General features: G+C 51.0%; 1 protein-coding gene across 3 annotated transcripts in view; it reads right to left on the bottom strand.

Moving 5' to 3' along the window:
* SDK1 (sidekick cell adhesion molecule 1) overlaps positions 1-19836 on the bottom strand; it is a 965237-nt gene that overhangs the window by 35373 nt on the left and 910028 nt on the right. For all 3 annotated transcript variants that reach the window (XM_055346825.2, XM_055346826.2, XM_055346828.2), the window contains 2 exons: positions 9865-10026; positions 8770-8895 (listed from right to left, as the gene is read on the bottom strand). In XM_055346825.2, coding sequence (XP_055202800.1) covers positions 8770-8895; positions 9865-10026 — 288 coding nt within the window. The remainder of the gene's footprint in view (positions 1-8769; positions 8896-9864; positions 10027-19836) is intronic.

The raw sequence follows: 19836 nt of genomic DNA, 5'->3' as shown, positions 1-19836 counted from the left end.
ACCCACCCACCCTTCCTTCCTTCCATTCATCTATCCATCCACTCACCCACCAGCCACCCACTCATCCACCTCCCATCCATCTGCCTGCCCACCCACCCTTCCTTCCTTCCTTCCTCCTGTGTCCCCCTCCTTCCATCCATCCATCCATCCATCCATTATCCATCCATTCTTCCTTCCACCCATCCACCCATCTATCCCACCCCCAACCCCTGCATTCCTCTTTGTATCCCATGGCCTTTCTCAGGGCCTAGTACAGCAGGCTTTCAATAAATAATAACCACCACTATTTTACTTACTGCTTACTGTGAGCAAGTCACTATTTTAAGGGCTTTATATATTGAATGAATTGTATTTTTCCTCTAAAAAGATAGACAATTTTATGTTGTAATAGACACTAAAGACCAAATACAGACTCTTATAAACTGGGTGTTGCTTAAAGCCATTGAAATTAAGGCACTAAGAAAGTGAAGGATTTCTTCAGACTGTTCTGAGAAGGTCTGAACACTTCCGGAGTGGATTCTCTGAATGTCTTTTGCATTAATGTTTCTGTAATGCTTTCCTGCTCCTGAGGAAAAAAAAAAATGATTCTCCCTTCCTGTACCATCACCTAAAGGCCACATTTTATTTTAAGCACTCTGTCATAGCTCCAGGAATTGTGTGCATTTTTCATAATAACATTTTAAAATATTGATACAGAATCTTAACGCAGAACGATTTATTTAGCAATCCATTTACACTCAAAAATGTTGGGTGAGGGGGAATGTCATACCAAGATAATTTCCTTCTGAATTAACAGAAGAAAATGTTCCCATTTTTATTCTGCTTAATTCTGCCTTTCCCAAAATAGCATATTTTCCACTCTAGCTATAATTCACCAGGCTACTTATCTCGTAGTAATATTTACACCACGATCACGAGTGGGTAAGAAAAAAATTTGGCAGCTGGTAAGGCGTCCACTCTGTTTCTCAACTGTGGATTGTTTTTCTCATTTGTATTATGCTGTTAAATATCTCAATAAATCAATGATGGAGAAAAGTATCTCTACAAATTAGGGGGAAAATAACATTACAGAACTATTAGCAAAAATGAGATTTATGCAACCGACTTTTCCATGCTCTGGACAGTCCCCAGCGCCTGGATTCCCATCTCAGTCAACACTCGAGAGGACAGCAGGGCCTCATCCTTTTTAAAGGCAATTCTGGGCACACAGTCAGCCACTTGTCAATCACCCAGGCTAGGGTCAGCTCTCTGGGATGTCCGGAAGAGCCAGCCTGGTTTCTCTTCCCCACTGAACGAGCTGTGTTGCCGTTGTAGGAAAAGCAAGGACCAGGTGCAGTGGCTCCCGCCTGTAATCCCAGCACTTTGGGAGACCGAGGTAGACAGATCACGAGGTCAGGAGTTCAAGACCAGCCTGACCAACATGGTGAAACCCCGTCTCTACTAAAATTACAAAAATTAGCTGGGTATGATGGCACGCTCCTGTAATCCCAGCTACTCAGGAGGCTGAGGCAGGAGAATCGCTTGATCCCAGGAGGTGGAGGTTGCAGTGAGCCGAGATTGCACCACTGCACTCCAGCCTGGGCAACAGAGCGAGACTCTGTTTCAAAAAGAAAAAAGAAAAGCAATGCCCGGCTGGAAGAGGACAGTCATGTCCCCTAAAAAGCCACATCCCCAGATCACTGATCCCCCAAAATGACTGATGCAGGCATCAAGTCCCCTGCTGAGGCCCAGGGTTTGAACTTCCTGTGGGTACTGTCCACCTCTGGGCTGGACCTGCCACTTCATGTCTGTGGAAGGCGGAGGTGCCCTCATGGTGGCGTGACTGCAAATCACACCTGTCTATCGTGCTTGGTCTTTCCTTCCTGGCTGCCCGAAAGAGCACCTTCCTGGACTCTTGTTACTGAAACACCATTGGAGAAATACCATTAAGAAAGTGGGAAGCCACTGAGAAAAGGACTTTCCAAAATATTCCTGAAGAAGCCACGCTGTCACCACAACCTCCAATCCTGTCCACCTCAGAAGGAAGGCTGAGTGGGAAAAAGCAAGAGCCAGTTCAGCTTCCCATTGAGGCGGCTTTTCTTTAAAGAATATGAACTATGCATCTTCATTTTTTATGGCGTGATTTGTCCACTTAAACAACGGAAGTAAGTGGCTAATATTGAAGATCCTTGAAAAAACAAATCTTTTCTGTATAAATAGGTTCTGCTATCCATCCATGCTTGTCTCCAGCTGACAGAATGAGTCAGCTGTTAGCTTCTGGTGCCAGCATCTCCCCCCGCCCAAGCGGTAGGAGGCACATCTGTTCCCAGACAATGTCCTAATACACCCAGAAACATGATCACCTCTTTTCTGAATTGAGCTGGAGCCCAGCGCAGCACGTCCAAGGGTTTGCACTCAATTTATCTCTCCAATGCCCAGAACGGAGCTGTGTGCTGCACGTATTAGGGCCGACGTCACGCCAATACAAAAGTTTGATTTCATGGACAATTAAACAGGGTCTCCATGCTGAATGAAACCGTCATTCACCGCCTGAGATTTCTGGTTCCACGCACTCACACAACCAACCGCTTGACTGTCAGCCTGCAGCTCAGAGCAAATGCAAGCCTGTCAGTTGTTTATTTCTTAAATACTGCCATTTCTTTTTGTATAAATGATCAATCCAGGTTAGAAATTTTACTGAAGCTGGTGGGGCTTAAACACGAGGCTAAATACATCCGATTTAAAAAAAAGACAGTTACCTTCCATCGGATCCTCATTCAAGGCAGGAGGCAAAATGCATTGCATGTTAAGATGACGAAGAAAGACAGCCTGTGTTGCAGGCTGACCCCAGGAAGGGGTGGGAAGCCGGGCTGACAAGCTGTCAGAAACGCGCTTATGAGAAAGACAAGCACCACATGAGGGGACCGGGCACCATCAGAGCCATGGCAGCAGCCTCCTCTTGCTGAACCTGCTGACTTGGAACTTCTATGGATGTCAAACCTTCAGAGAAATACTGATTTTCTTCCTTATTCACTTGAAAACTCCCGTTGCCAAAGACTGAAATTGAACAAAATCAATGGGGAGGGAACTGGGAAGCCCCCAGGGGACTACCAGTGGACAGCAGTCCAGGCCTCCGGCTGGGGGGTGTCCCCATCAGGCACGGGACCTGTCCTCTAGCCACCAGCCCTCGTCTCTGGGCTATACACACTATTTAAGAAAAAAAAAAAAGCAATACAATATCTGCCTGCATTGGGCACTTTCTAAATATGTATTTCATGGCTGCTTTGGAGAGGAAAATATATTTATAGTTCCTTTAGTGTCATTCCAGTCTATTGTGTAAATATGTAAATTAGGCTTCATGATCTACCCAGTAAAATGCCTTAGAATAATCTGTGTAAATAGATCATCTGCATATGCCCAGTGCATAGTTTCCAGTGCCTTCCAGGGAGTTTTGCAACACCGATTTGGAGGAAACTTACGCACAGCCAGAGAAAGGAACGTGTGGGCTGGGCCATGCTGGCGGAAGCTGGTGGCGGTGTCCTTGGGCTCACACTCATGGAGCGCCCTCTCCAGGAATAAGAGGGGATTTGTGTTCTAGCCTGGTGCTAATTTCATTAGCTGCTGCTCAGTTCTGCGTCTCCACATGGCCACAGCAACACGGGCTATGCAGTAGAATGTGCGGGGGTGGAAGGAAGGATGGGGATGGGAGGGCAGCACGCTCCACTGCCATCTGCCCGGGCTGCCCAGGCCCGCTGGCCGCCCTCTGCAAAGCAGCAACAAAGCTGATGAGTGTCTTGTCTCCCAGGGGCAAGGTAGAGACTCAGCTGGATAGAGAGACATCAGGCTGAGCCAACCACCTGGGCCAGAGGGGCTGCCTGGCACCGAGTGCCCATTTCCCAGATACCCAGCGGTGAGGGCCCCTGTGTGGTCCCTCCCAATACAAAACGGGGCCCATTCATTGCACCTGGAGCAAACCACACCCCACCTGGAGAACGTCTTGCCAGGGAGCTTCGGTGGGAAAATGAGATGATACAGCATTTAATGTTTTGTGTAATGAGGCCTGTAATGGATGACAGCTGAGATCCAAAGCCCTCAGGTACCAGCAAGGTGCTTAAATATTGACAATCCATAAAGCGTTTCACTTGCCTGAGCTGCTGCTGGCCTTAGTCATAGAAGGGAGGGGGCGTCTCAACTTCCCATGAAAGAACACGGGTCCCACGGCCTGCTTGGGTTCCCTTCATGATCCGAAAGGGGAGATCGTTGGCGACCTGCTTTTGAATGTTGAGCAGCCAAGCAGAAGTAAGTGCAGGATCTTCAGCCCTCGCCGAAAAAGCTGGGGTCTTCTTGATAAGTCTGTTGTCACATCTTGGTCCCCTGTGGGTCAGTTTCCACACACTGGCCCCAACCCTGCTGAGCTCAGACTCAGCTGACTTCAGAAGCTTCTCCATGTTAGGCAAGCCCCTCTGAGGCGTGGGCCCAGTGTGAAGCCCTTGCCGACACGCCAATTACTTCTAATCTGCACGGCCTGCCAGGCTCCCTGGGCTGCACCAGTAACCAACAGGCGTCCTGTTCCCTTCGTGCAGCCGGCGGAGCAGCATATGAGAACCTGAGGAGAAAGTCAAGGGCTCCCTCGGCAAGCCTGAGAACCAATGCCTTATCGCTGCCTGGAAAATGTCGAGATGTGTTCACAGCGTTAAGAGGCTGAGCCCAGGCACCCGTGTCTGGCTGGTGCCGCCCCATCCCACAGGCTGCTCTCCCACACAAGAGTGCTCAAAGACACATTGGTGTGCTTGTTCGAGCAGGCTGGGGAGGACGGACACCGTGGCTTTTTAAATCATTACTTGATGCTAAACATATCATTTTGAGGTAGTTGAAGAGTCCCAAGCGGTTGTAAGAAACAAGGGAGAGCAAGTCTGTGTATCCTTTACCCAGTGTCCCCCAGTGGTAACATCCTGCAAAACTGTGCTGCAATCTCACAACTGGGACATGGGCAGGGATGCGGTCGAGATCCAGAATGCCTCCTTCTGTGACCCTGTGACAGCCACCCATCTGGTGGGATCCTTAATCTGTAGTCAGGGAGGCAGGCGTTCAGGGAGGAGGAAGTTTCATAGCCAGGCCCTTCTGTGGTTTTCTGGTGCGGGTGTCTTTTTTTTTTTTTTTTCAGACAGAGTCTCACTCTGTTGCCCGGGCTAGAGTGCAGTGGTGTCATCTCAGCTCACCGCAACCTCCGCCTTCTGGGTTCAAGCAATTCTCCTGCCTCAGCTTCCTGAGTAGCTGGGACTATAGGTGCGTGCCACCACACCTGGCTAATTTTTTTCTATTTGTCGTAAAGACTGGGTTTCACCATGTTGGTCAGGCTGGTCTTGAACTCCTGACCTCAAGTGATCCGCCCACCTCGGCCTCCCAAAGTGCTGGGATTACAGGCGTTTTAATCTGCTCTCGGCACCATGGGTCCCTGTGGCAATCTGTTGGCTCAAGGACACTTTCTCAGAATGGTTGTAGATATATAAAGTAAAATTGAAAAGGAAACCAATTCTACTGGTGATATTGTTTGGCTCTGTGTCCCCACACAAATCTCAGGTTGAATTATCGTCCCCGGTGCTGGGGGAGGGGCCTGGTGGGAGGTGTTTGGATCACAGCAGTGGGTTTCTCATGAATGGTTTTAGGACCACCCCTTTGGTGCTGTTCTCACAATAGGGAGTGAGTTCTCATGAGACCTGGTTGTTTAAAAATGTGTGGCACCTCCCCACTCACTCTCTTCCTCCTGCCCCAGCCATGTGGCGTGCCGGCTCCCTGTTGGCTTTCTGCCATGATTGGAAGCTTCCTGGGGTCTCCCCATGATTTCCTGGGGCCTCCCCAGAAGGAAAGCCACCATGCTTCCTGTACAGCCTGCAGAACCGTGAGCAAACTAAACTTTTTTTCTTTATAAATTACTCAGTCTCAGACATTTATTTATGGCAATGTGAGAACGGAGTAATAGAACTGGTAATGCCTACGATCACCTGGAGGCACCTGCAGGTTCCTGGGAACTCGTGTCTCCAGGTAATGCTGGAGGCGTGGATTATGGGTGGTTTTCTTTGCACTAACTTGTTTAGCGACGTGGTTCCTTGGAAGACATATGAAGAGTTGGGTTTAGGTGACCTGCGGCCACCGTTATCCCAGCACAACTCAAAAGTCTACGCTTCATGGACTCATTAGCCAACAAGGTCCAGCAGAGAGTCTACAAATGACTGTGATTTCAACATAAGGACACATCTAAACAGCATTGTGAAATATCTGCAATGGCGGGGAAGTCATACGAAAGTACTCCTGGAAGTGTCACAGGTCCTGCTATGAGTTATGTGGTTTCTTAGCTAATACTATGCATTGAATTATGTCTCTGCCCCAGACTGCAAATTCATACGTTGAAGTCCGAACCCCCAATACCTCCCAATGAGCTTATTTGGAAATAGGGTAGTTGCGGATGTAATTAGTTAGGATGAAGTCCTTCAGGAGTAGAGTGGGTCTCCAGTCTAGTATGACTGGCGTCCTCATAAAAGATAAAACCGAGATGCAGACACACATACAGGGAGATCACCATGGGAAGATGAAGGCAGAGATGGGTGAAGCACCTGTCAGCCCCAGATCACCCAGGATGGCCTGTAACCATCAGAAGCTGGGGGAGAGGTTATAGGAAACAGATCCTCCCTCACAGCCTCAGGAGGAGCCTGCCCTGCTGCCACCTTGACTGTGGGCTTCCGGCCTCCAGAACTGTGAGACAACCCATGTCTGTTGTGGAGGCTGCCTAGTTTGTGGGACTTTGCTAAGGCAGCCCTGGATAACGAATGTGCCTGCATCCATAATTAAAAGAAATGCCAAATTCTAGTTAGAGGTCAGTGAAAATAAAATGTGTATTTTCCCCATCCAAGCTCACAGATCTCCTGAATTCTATTTGTGAATGCCTGGATCCTATCTGTTATATCTGTCACTGTGTCAGGACATTCGTTCCCTCCTCCCCCACCAACCTGCTTTTGAAAGATTATTAGTTACAAGTGCCTTCTAGAAACTTTTTTTTTTTTGAGACGGAGTCTTGCTCTGTCACCCAGGCTGGAAAAGTTGAGGAAGAAATAGGTGCTCTCCCTGGATATGGGGAAGAAAGTGTCTGAAGTGGTTTCTTAAGTCTGGGCTGCTCCCTGCCACCAGCTCCCTCCCTCTTGGCCTCCACAAAGCCTCAATTTGGCCCCAGAACCCACACGTCTCAGCTCCTGTCAATCTCTGAAAGTGCTCTTGAATCAAAGTCATTAGCAGAGGGCCAGCTGGCTGTGTGAGGGGCCATGGGCTTTCACAGGCAGTGACCACAGGAGGCCCCTGCCAAACTCACATACTTTACCAACTCAGGACCCTCTGTTTCTACAACAGGACAGATGCCCTAGAGAAAAGATACTCTCAGGGTCCCCCAGGCAAGCACATCTGGATTTCTGAGTCACTGAGCCAAAGAAATGTTTATGTTGCCTTTGGCTTTTTCACGCTTATGCACTAGGTTTCTCCTTAGAAGTTTCTAGAAGGCGGCTGGGCGCCGTGGCTCAGGCCTGTAATCCTGTCACTTTGGGAGGCCGAGGAGGGTAGATCAGTTGAGGTCAGGAGTTTGAGACCAGCCTGGCCAACATGGTGAAACCCCCTCTCTACTAAAAATATAAAAACTAGCCGGGCGTGATGGTGGGTGCCTGTAATCCCAGCTACTCGGGAGGCTGAGGCAGGAGAATTGCTTGAACCCAGGAGGCAGAGGTTGCAGGGAGCTGAGATTGCACGACTGCACTCCAGCCTGGGTGACAGAGAGAGAGACTGTCTCAAAAAAAAAAAATAAATAAAATAAAATAAAGAAGTTTCTAGAAGGCACTTGTAACTAATAATCTTTCAAAAGCAATTTGGTGGGGGAGGAGGAAACGAGTGTCCTGACACAGTGACAGATGTAGCTTTGGGGTCTTTCCTCTTGGTCTAATAGCCTGTTTAAGTATTAGACTAAAGCAGTTCCTAGCACCGCGGTCCTGCCAGATTGGCAGGCAGGGTTTGATGGTTTGCTTCCTGAATAGCGTCCCTGACACATCACATATTTTCACGCTCAGATGTTCATGATTAACTGTGCAACTGTCTGAAGGTCATATTGGAGCTGTTCCGTGCTTTCTGTGTTAGGTGATACCCACTAGCTCCAAGCAGTCATATCCGACGCACCTGATCAGAAACTCATTTCCCAATAACGCCCATCCTTAGTTATTAAAGGCAAATGGAAGGAAGGGTGAAAAAAATTATTCTGGCGAATAAGGCTGGAAATGGATCTTAGACCTCATTTTTGGAAGCTTAAAAAATGAAGCAAACGATGTGTCGGTTTCACTATTAATAAGAATCTTCGTATTATCAGAAACAAGCCTGACGTTTTCCATCTCGGCAGCAAACATTTAGAACCCTGACATGAGTCCCTGAAAACATTCATGGATGACTTCGAAAATGCCTTTTGGTGTCCCTAAGTTCTCATTCACCTGTTTCTAGGAATAACCATTATCATCCTAAGTAAGTGTCCTGGGGCTAAAACATCCCAAAGCGTATGCCCTTAAGGTGAACGGCACAGTTGTGACTATGAAGACTGGGAGGAGCTGAGTGAGCCATGGACGTCTTCTTTCACCAAAACCGCCCTCTTGGTCTCAGCTTTGTGGGGGGAAAATGCTGAAAGAGAAAGTGACGGAAGCCCCCGACACAGTCTTAGAAGCATCGCCGTCCGCTGGGCTGAGACCCCGTTTGTGGGGCCTGCCACCCTACCTGAGGGCCGGGCCTCGATCACGTAGCCCGTGGTGGGTGTGTCGCCAGAGTGTCCCTCAGTCCACTGCAGCGTCAGTTCAGAGGCGGACTTGGTGACCAGGACATCTCTAGGCGAGCCCGGGGATCCTGCCGGATAAAGAAGAAAAGAGAGGTGAGGCATCAGCCCTGGGGGGCTCACATCCCATCCTGTGAGATTTCACAGTGGGGGTCAGACCGGTCGAGGCTGCAGAGTGTCTGGGCAGGTTACTTAACCTCACGCACCCATGGTTTTTCATCTTAATAACAGGGAGGCAAGGCCGGGCGTGGTGGCTCACGCCTGTAAGCCACTTTGGGAGGCTGAGATAGGTGGATCGCTTGAGCCCAGGAGTTTGAGACCAGCCTGGGCAACATTGCAAAAACTTGTCTCTACAAAATACAAAAAAAAGTAGCCAGGTGTGGTGGCTTGCACCTGTAGCCCAGCTACTCAGGAGGGTGAGGCGGGGGGATCGCTTGAGCCGGGGGAGGTTGAGGCTAGAGTGAGCTATGATCATGCCGCTGCACTCCAGCTTGGGTGACAGAGTGAGACCCTGTCTCAAAAAACAAACAACAACAAAAAAACCTGAAGAGGGCCTGAAAGAGCTGGCACGTGCAGGGCACCCCGCACTGTGCCTGGGACTAAGCAGCACTCCCTGAATGCCGGTTCTGCAGCCCACGCCTTCCTGTCTTTAAGCAAAGGGTAGAACAGTTGGATAAGTGGGAAGGTACATGCTTCTTCCCCATGACCTGGAAAACTTTAAAATTTTCTGATTTCAAATGCCAAATTCAGTTATTCTCCTCTTAAGATTTCTCAAAAACAAACAAACAAAAAAAACAACTAAAACTTTACATGCTTAATATTTAACAATGTGCTCATGGATGTAACAAGCCCACCATCAAAGTCCATGTTGACACGTGCTTTTGAAGACGTCCATGTTGCCCAGACATCCCCAAGTTGATGCCAGCTCTCGGCCGCTAACATCGCCTTGCTGAGCATGTAGACGGATCTCAGCTTAGTGAAGCAGGAGGCGGGAGGCTAAAGTTGCAATTGACATTGTCTGCCCCTGGAGTTCCACTTACCCTCGGCTGGCCCGGCTGTGATATTGGCTTGGAGCTCGGGCCCGTAGGTGATGGTCCGCGCTTGGACATGGAAGAAATAGGTCACTCCCTTGGTGAGGTCACGCACCTTCAGCCAGCGCTGCCAGTTCCCTCTCACTTCCACGGTCACCACCTTGCTCACCCCTGCAGCCGCCAGAAGCAAAGGAAGCAAGGGGGTTCAGCCTGGAGAAGCAACTGTCCACTGTCTGTTCTGTTGCGATAACAAGGAAAGCGGTCCCTGCAGTTTGCTAAGGAAGTATTTCTTACTATTAGGAGTTTATGTGGTGATAATAGCCAATTTTCAGCACAGATAAGTGTAATTAGAGCTTAAGCTTGGTAAGCGGGTGCTGACAAAGAAAACAACTGAGGCTTACAACACAAAAGGGGGAGGCTGCCGTCTCAGGAATGATATGAGGGAGGAGTGGGGAGGGAGGAGCGGGGGCGGGGGAAGGCAGGGGGTCTTGCCAGTCTCCAGGTTGGACACTCCGGGGAATGTCCCTTCCCACTTGGCTCTGAGCTGTGCAAAGTCTGGTGTCACTTCTAAGGTGACTGCAAGCTTCCTGACATAGTCACGAGGGAGGGGAGTGATAGGGTTTGGCTGTGTCCCCACCCAAATCTCACCTTGAATTGTAATAATCCCCACTTGTCAAGGTGGGGCCTGGGGGAGATAATTGAATCATGAGGGCTGTTTCTCCCATTCTGTTCTCGTGGTAGTGAATAAGTCTCATGAGATCTGACGGTTTTATAAATGGGAGGTTACCCGCACATGCTCTCTTGCCTGCCACCATGTAAGATGTGACTTTGCTTCTCCTTTGCCTTCCACTATGATTGTGAGGCCTCCCCAGCCATGTGGAACTGTGAGTCCATTAAACCTCTTTACTTTATAAATTACCCAGTCTCAAGTATGTCTTTATTAGCAGTGTGAGAACAGATTAACACAGGGAGTGTATACAAGATATAGGAAGATACTCCATCTAGTTAGACCCCACGAGGAGGCTGTAGCCTGCCTGGGTTGGCCAACTTGCGGCCTACAGGCCTCAAATGAGTCATAAGAACTTCATCTGTGGACTCTGAAGCCAGGATTTAAAAAATTAATTAATTTCACTGCAAGTATTGATGCCTCGATTCAGAGGACGATGGCAACATAGAGACAAACGTCCTCAAACCTATGGGATGTTATAAACAAGTGATTATGCAAAAGTCTTTCTGGTTGGATTACCTAGAAATAGAAAATGGAGATTTCACATTTTAGGGGAGACAATATTGAAAATTACACATATGCAGCATTTTCCAGAAGGAAAAATCAAGTTCTTTGGTTAAACAAGTTTGAAAATGATGCATTAAAAAAAAAAAGTTAGATAAGTTCTCAACTGCTGGACTTCTCAGAACTTTCAATAGATTAATCTCCACCAGGCAGCTCTTGGAGGAGGATATCAAGGTGTGGTACTTCCAGGATGGACTGATTGGCAGAGCTCATCTTCCAAGGAGCATCCCTGAGAAGAGCTGCCCTTGGTGAGTGACACCCACTGTCCTGAGTCCACCTGCCCAGCCCTGCCCTCCTGCTGTCAGCCCTGAGAAACGGCTGCCCTTGGTGCAGGAGGGTCGTGTGCTGCTAGTCAGCACCTGGAATACCCCAGTCATCTCCACTTCAGAACAGAACAAAGCGCCTTCCTACTACAAAACGGGTCCGTCTTTCAAAGCCATCAAAGCAAATTTCTCTTATCCTAAAAATCTCCAACATACCTTCTAGCTGGTTCAGTGTTTTCATATATTATGCCTTTTAACAAACATGTATTCAGCTAAATTATTTTCTTCCGAATTATTTCAGAGCGATTTTGGCTTTTTTTTTTTTTTTTTTTTTTTTTGAGACGGAGTCTCGCTCTGTCATCCAGGCTGGAGTGCAGTGGTGCGATCCCAGCTCACTGCAACCTCCACCTCCTGAGTTCAAGCAATTCTCCTGCCTTAGCCTCATGAGTAGCTGGGATTACAGGCGCATGCCACCATGCCTGGCTAATTTTTGTATTTTTAGTTTCACCATGTTGGCCAGGCTGGTCTTAAACTCCTGACCTCAAGTGATCTGCCCACCTCGGCCTCCCATGAGCCACCGTGCCCAGGGCCAATTTTGGCTACTTTTGAGTGACCCTCCAAATCTGGGTTTTCCTGTAGAGGAATGGGGCATGTGTGAGCACTGACCTTCCATTGCTCAGAGAGGTGATGAGGATGGCAGTTTGTGCACATAGTGACTGTCATCAACACACAAACTGGGTCCTGTCCAATGTAAAGTGATTCTAGAGAGCAACTTTTTTTTTCATTGTTAAAAATGCCTTCCTTCTCCCTGGAGCAAAAACAAACCCAGGTACAGATTTTGCAAATTCTATCCCACAGGAGGCAGAGCCAGCCTGGCCTTCTCCCCATCTCAGGTGTGTCAGAATTTTATTTATTTAATCAATTTTTAAATCATGCCCAGCACTACAAAGCCTCAGGGTACAATCCCATAAACCACCACCATTAAAAACATTTTAAAAAATGTAAAAATAGCTCTCCCATAAAATCGGATTCCCAAGCACATGGCTGAGTGCTCAAGTGGCCTGGTGCTCCAGGAGGCCTGGCGCTCAGGGTGGTGTGGTGCTGCGGGTGGCCTGGCGCTCCGGTGGCCTAGTGCTCTAGGTGACCTGGCACTCTAGGTGTTACGCTGCTCCAGGTGACCTGGTGCTCTAGGTAGCCTGGTGCTCCAAGTGGTGTGGCGTTCCAGTGGCCTGGTGCTCCAGGTGGTGTGATGCTCCGGGTGGCCTGCTGCTCCAGGTGGTGTGATGCTCCGGGTGGCCTGGTGCTCCAGGTAGTGTGGTGCTCCGGGTGGCCTGGTGCTCCAGGTGGTGTGATGCTCCGGGTGGCCTGGTGCTCCAGGTGGTGTGGTGCTCCAGGTGGCCTGTTGCTCCGGGTGGTGTGATGCTCTGGGTGGTGTGGTGCTCCAGGTGGCCTGGTGCTCCGGGTGGTGTGATGCTCCGGGTGGCCTGAAGCTCCAGGTGGTGTGGTGCTCCAGGTGGCCTGGTGCTCCGGGTGGTGTGATGCTCCGGGTGGCCTGAAGCTCCAGGTGGTGTGGTGCTCCAGGTGGCCTGGTGCTCCGGGTGGTGTGGTGCTCCAGGTGGCCTGGTGCTCCGGGTGGTGTGGTGCTCCAGGTGGCCTGTTGCTCCGGGTGGTGTGATGCTCTGGGTGGTGTGGTGCTCCAGGTGGCCTGGTGCTCCGGGTGGTGTGATGCTCCGGGTGGTGTGGTGCACCAGGTGGCCTGGTGCTCTGGACAATGTGATGTCCCAGGGGTTCCAGGAGTGTTCTCTAGAGTGATGGGGATGGCTAGGGATGGCCCTGGGCTCTGCCCAGCACACAGGATGAGCCACGACTGTGTTCACAGTGGAGTGACTAGAGGAGCTGCCCATACCGGGTAAATGCTGTACCCTCTATTTGCCTTGGCCCGACTGGTCAATGCCCGGCCAGGAGTTTGCAGATGTCAGGCACAGCCCTGGTTCTGGGTGAGGAGGTGTGGAAAGAGGTCAGAAGACCCCGCAGAGCCCCTACCAGGTGAGATCAGTTTACTTTTTAACTATCTTTACCATATTTTAAAATATTTTGTCATCACAATATACTTCAAGGATGCCTGATGTTTCACTGCGTTTGCAACCGTTTCCCTGGGACACGCACAGACTCCATGAGCAAAATATTGAAAGTCACGTGGAGGTCCAGTTACCGCTTTTGTGGTTCCCCATTGGGAATCCTGATGCAACAGTGAAAGGGTTAGAGTCTGGATTTTTCAGAGTCCCCCACGCAGGCACAGTTGTCTCCTGGGGGCCTCGGGGAGGAGCAGACAGGAGTGCAGCCCCTCTGGGTGAGAGTGGGAGCAGCGGCCGTGGGGCGAGGCCGGTCTGGGTGTGGAGGTGCAGGGCAGCGAGGGCTGTATGGTGTGACCTCCACGGGGCGCACGAAGCTGCTTTGCTTTTTCCCAGTCGTTGCCTTCTGTTCAACCACCCTGCCCTTGGCCACACTCCATCGTGTGGTGTTGTCGTCCTTTTCAAGCTATCCCAGCATCCTCCCACATTCAACAGAGAGTTCACGTCCTCGCTTCCCCAGCCTCAGCAGGCCAAGACACTCAGAAATGCCTGCAGGCAGGGAGCAGCCGCCAGGATGAGTGCTTCCTGAACCACGTTCCTGCCAAGGCCGGTTGTGATATCTGCAGTCAGCTGGGAGGAAGAGAGAATGCAGGAACGGGGATGGGAGTGGTCTGAAGCCCACTGCTTGCTCCCTGTGTGAGGCTGGGCAGGACATGTGGTCTCTGCAGAGTCCTCAGTTTCTCCCTCTGCTCTAAGGTTGGCAGCGCTTACCTCATAGGACCACGGTGAGCAGTGGAGCAGGGCAGGGGGGATGAGTGGGAGTGCCCAGCCAATAGTCAGGACCCCAACTCTGACTACTGTCTAAGAACGCATCAAGTAATAGGTGCTCCATAACCAACATGGACTCCTCACCTGCTGTACCTCTCTCGTGCATGGCTGTGAACCAAACCACTCCAAAACCGAGTGGCTCAAAACCACCACCACCAAACCAGCTCCCGTACTGCGGGGCAGTCCTTTGGCCGGGCTGGCCTGCACTGGACTCAGCATGTCTGCGGTCACACAGTGAGTCTCACTGGGGGTTGGCTGGCCCAGGTGGCCCCTCTCCCATGCTGGGCCGTGCGTGACTGTCACCCCACAGGCCAGCCCAGGTGTGTTCACATGGTGGCTGGGTTCCAAGGGCAGCAGGAGGACCAGGGTGCCTCCCACGTGCAAATGCTTTTGAATCCGCTTGCCTCATGACAGCTATTGTCCCGCTGGCTGAAGCGAGTCCCGTGGCCCAGCACAGAGTCGGTTTGGGGGACTCCGCCCAAGGCCTGGACTCAGGAGAAGGGAGCGATGGGCCCCTCTGCCTCTGCCACCTCCACCTTCACCACCCGCCAACTGGGAATCTTCATCAGATGCCAGTGCTCTGGCGCCCCGATGAGATATAAGCTGACTCAGTGAGTCTGATCTGCCATCCTCTCTTGGTCCACGTTCTTCTCCTGGTGTATGTGGGTACGGGATGTGGCTTGTCGGACAGGCCTGGGGTTAGTGTCTCCGTGAGCCAGCGTTCTGGCCAATACCATCAGGGGAGACAGGTGAGCACCAGGGTCCCGAGGCTCTGCTGGCATTCGTGGTGAGGAGGGCCTTCCCCAGGCAGCCATGAGGTCCACCTGGGTGGCACTGGGGGGCAGGGTTGCTGAGTCCTGCCCGAGGGAGAAGCCAGGAGGGATCTGGAACCTATAGCCAGACTCAGGCTCATCCCGGCTGGAGCCGGACCACGGCTGATGGTGCCTGCAGCCTGACGGTGTTGTGGCGGGAAAGACCCCGGCGGGGGCCCCATGGCTTAGTCAGAGCCAGGTGTCGTGTCTAGAGGCAGCTCTATAAGGCCATTGGGTGGGGGCTGGATGCCTCATGTCACCAGCACTGCTGGGCAATCCACACCTGGATCCGCTGCTTGACTGATGTGCAGGAATCGGAAGTCTGGAACGTGCCCAAGCCCCCAGCAAGCCCAAACTTGGGGGGTCTGCATGGCTTGTTCTTCCTGACACCCGGGGGGCCTGATGGAGCTGTTTCTGCTGAGATCCTGGCCGCCCCTCAGCCTGCAGAGCCAAGGAGGGAGCTGCGAAGCAAGACAGTGCTGCTCCCCTCTCGCTCTAATCTCAGAGCACATTGCCTTGGTTGCAAAGCCAGGAAAATCCAGGCTGAAGGAACCAGCCCTTCGCAAGAGACAAAAGAGACAAGGCTGGTGACGGACGGTCTTGTTATTTGTGAAAAGAGGCGAAAACGGTTGTGACTAAAGTGACTCCACCTGTTGCCATCCAGGGGCGAGACAGGCCCCCTACTCGGCTGTGCAGCCAGTGATTTGTCTAGAATATAAAACGCTTTAGTGAATCCTCCTCGTGCTCCATCTCTGAAGTTCACCTTCACATTTACTTTCAGAAACACAAGTGCTCCAGACGCTTTCTGCCCATCATGGAGCAGTTTAGGCCTTGGCTCTGGACTCAGAACACCTGGGTTCAAATCCCAACCCTCTTCATTATTTTCAAAACGCAGGCCTTGGGCAAATGTCTTCGTGGCTCTGAGCCCAATCTCTCTGTCTGCGGGAGGAGAAGAAAAGCTGCAGCCACAAGGTAGAGCCGTTCTGAGGATTTGGAGATAGCGGATATTAAGTGCTCAGCACAGTGCCCGACTTGAGCTCAACAAACATCACTTATCACTGTGATTATACCTGGGGGGTGCCTGTGTATAGCGAGAACACAGAATGCCCGTGTGAGCGGGACACGCTGAAAGGATTGTCTAAAAATCTTCCGAATGCTTTGAGTTTCCCAGTGATGCAAAAACTGTCATGAAACGAACAAGAAACGGCAACACTGAAAACACAAGGGAAGCCAGATGTGCAGGGTCTTGTGTCTGGGAGACCGGGCTAGGGGGAAGGTTTGGTAGAAGCCAAGAAACAATTCTAGGGGAGTGCAACTGCAGAGAGAAGAGGACCCAACACATCGAGGCCCCTGTGCGGCACTTCCGACTGGGTAATGACCCATGGAATGGCCTTGCCTGGAATGAAGTACTGGTTTGTTTTTTTTTTTTTTTTGAGACAGAATCTCGCTCTGTCACCAGGCTGGAGTGCAGTGGTGCGATCTCGGCTCACTGCAGCCTCCACCTCCCGGGTTCAACCCATTCTCCTGCCTCAGCCTCCCGAGTAACTGGGACTACAGGCACATGCCACCATGCCCAGCTAATTTTTGTTTTTTCTTTTTTTTTTTTTTGAGACGGAGTCTTGCTCTGTCGCCCAGGCTGGAGTGCAGTGGCACGATCTCAGCTCACTGCCACCTCCGCCTCCCAGGATTAAGCAATTCTCTGCCTCAGCCTTTGGAGTAGCTGGGATCACAGGTGCGTGCCACCATGCCCAGCTAATTTTTTGTATTTTTAGTAGAGATGGGGTTTCACCATCTTGGCCAGGCTGGTCTTGAACTCCTGACCTCATGATCCAGTTGCCTTGTCCTCCCAAAGTGCTGGGATTACAGGTGTGAGCCACTGCACCCAGCCAATTTTTCTATTTTTAGTAGAAACGGGGTTTCACCATGTTGGCCAGGATGGTCTCGATCTCTTGACCTTGTGATCCGCCCACCTCGGCCTCCCAAAGTGCTGGGATTACAGGCCCCCGTGCCCAGCCCATGAAGCACTTTCTGACAAGACTAAGAGCAGCAGCCCCGGAGAGAAGACCAGAGGCACACACCATGGAGTTTCCACGGAGATTCTGCAAATCCATTAACGCAGAAGACTGGGGAGCAGAACCAGTCACTTACTTGAGGAAGAATGGGAAAAACTGAGCTGTCTTTGATTACGAAGGACTCATAGGTCAATCAGAACTATGAAGCTTTCACAGTCAATTCTCATTTAAATGGTCCTCGTTGGTTATGACCCTTGAAAAGGCATTTGTAACATAGGCTCATGGAACCTGTGTGTGTCTCCAAAATTCTCTACTGTTTCTCCCTGCAGGACAAGCAAGAGCAAATGGCATGCCTGCTTCTGGGCCTCTGCTGTGGGACCTCGAAGGCAGCCTCGTCCAGGCCCCCTGGCTCCCAGGCAGGTGCTGGGTACTCGGAAGGTCACAACAGATCCCGGCCGCCCCTCGAAGTGGCCACACTAAATCCACGTCCCTCCCATGCCCTCTCTGCTGGTTCAAAAACCACGCCCACATCTCACCTCTACTGTTATTTACCAAAGTCCATCGATTGTCTAAGATGTGATTTTTTTCTTTCTTTCTTGGATTTTCACATCTCCGATTTGGGATGCAGCTCAGAATTGATGATACAAAAGTATTGGGCCCTGGTTTATTGGGAGCATTTTTTCTTTCTGAGCACTTCATAAAATAACGATGAATCTTACAGTGAATGGCATCTGAGATTCAGTGAAATAAAAATCTAGTGCTTAAATTTTCTTCATCAAATCAACTCTCTGTTTCATCTAAATGTGCTTATTTTTAAAGGAAACTTTTATCACGGCTTTAAATGGAGCGCCGATATTCTTTGATGTGCTCGTTGTATTTTTTCCTCGCAGACATTAAATAATCTATAATTTTTACAGTCTGTCTGTGTATATTACAGGGGGAAACTTGCCCTGGGCCATAAGGCAGAGACAGCTGGACTTGTAGTTCACCCTAGTGTGGTGGGAAAGACGTGCCTCCCAGACCGGAATCTTTGGCGGACACATTGGTGTCTGGATGGCAGGAGAGAGGGACACAGAAGGCACTGGAATAACACCTGAGCAGGGGCCGGGCACAGTGGTTCACGCCTGTAATCCCAGCACTTTGGGAGGCCGAGGCAGGTGGATCACAAGGTTAGGAGATCGAGACCATCCTGGCTAACATGGTGAAACCCTGTCTCTACTAAAAATACAAAAAGTTAGCCGGGCGTGGTGGTGGGCGCCTGTAGTCCCAGCTACTCGGGAGGCTGAGGCAGGAGAATGGTGCAAACCCGGGAAGCGGAGCTTGCAGTGAGCAGAAATCGTGCCACTGCACTCCAGCCTGGGTGACACAGCAAGACTCCGTCTCAAAAAAAACGAAAACAAAAACAAGAACAAATACCTGAGCAGGGTGTGCACTGACCCAGCAGGTGCAGAGCAACGGCCACATGCACAGCAGGGCAGAGCCACCTGCCCGCAACCCCCATTCCTCCGCTTCATGCCAATACCCCACCAGCTTCACCTTCAACACACACCCGATCTGAGCCCTCCTCCCCTGCCCCCGCACCGTTCCCCTTCTCGCCGCTCTCCTGTAGGATGATGCCACAGCCCCGGCCGGCCTCCTCACTCCCTGGTCTACAGAATCTCTGCCACCCGTTCTCCTCCGAGCCATCTGCATTCCACCTTCCGTTTTCACCTGTCACTCATTGTCAAGCCCCTGACATTTCCTCTTTCAAAGTCCTCTGTGTTGGCAACACCTTCCCTGCTCTTCTCTGGAAGCTGTTTCCGGTTGATCTAGGAAGTGTGGAGATGAACGATAGCTTCTTTCCATCGTGACACTGAGACGGGGGATTCGGCCCGAGGGATCCTGATCTTGGGGAGGTCAGGTCCTCCTGCTCCTGTGTCACTCTCCAGTGGGATATGCCATAGCCCCATGTGCTGTGGCCTGCAGTGCCTGCACCCCACTCACCAAGCTCCAGCCACCAGCACCACCCAAGCTCTGCCCACTGTGGGCCCCTAGATTGGTGGATCCTCCCTTCGGAAGATCTTCCCCGGGATTCTTGTGTGTCCGGGCCCTTGTCACTCCGGTCTCTTCCCTAAGCCTCTTGTGTTAGCCCTCCTCTCTTTCCTCCAAAGCACTGATCACGCTCGGGCTGTTGTTTGCTGATTTAATTACCTGTGTGTTACCTCTGCCCTGGAATAGGAACTGCCTGGACGCAGGAAAGCCAGGGTCCTGATAAATAAGCCAGTCAAAATCCTGGCTTTCCCAGGTCCTCGATTCCAGCATCTGGAGCATGTCTTGGCTTTTCCAGCATGTAGAACAGGAGCTGCATAGATGTCCGCTGAGGGGACGGATGAGCAAGGGGAGCACCAGGGTGCTAAGACACGGGGATGCCAGCATCCCTCCTAGGATGCTGAAGGTAGCCAAAGGCCTGTGTTGTGAGGCGTGGCTTCAAGTGGAACCCTGGGTGGTCTCTGTTGGCGACCACAGGACAAACATCTTGGGAGGAAGAGGACAGGAATGTCTTGAGTGTGACAGAGACAGGGTGAAGGGCATATATGACACAGCTTCATAGGGAGAGTGCCCTTCTGGTCTCAGAACACAGAGGTCTGGTCTTGGCTCAGCTTTTCCTCACAGGCCTTTCCCCGCGAGTCCCCGCTCCCCACGCACTCAGCTCCAGCCCCGTCC

The sequence above is a fragment of the Gorilla gorilla genome, chromosome 6, assembly GCF_029281585.2.
Source record: "Gorilla gorilla gorilla isolate KB3781 chromosome 6, NHGRI_mGorGor1-v2.1_pri, whole genome shotgun sequence".
NCBI lineage: Eukaryota > Metazoa > Chordata > Mammalia > Primates > Hominidae > Gorilla > Gorilla gorilla.
The sequence above is the reverse complement of the archived record's forward strand: the minus strand, read 5'-3'. Positions and strand labels throughout refer to the sequence as shown.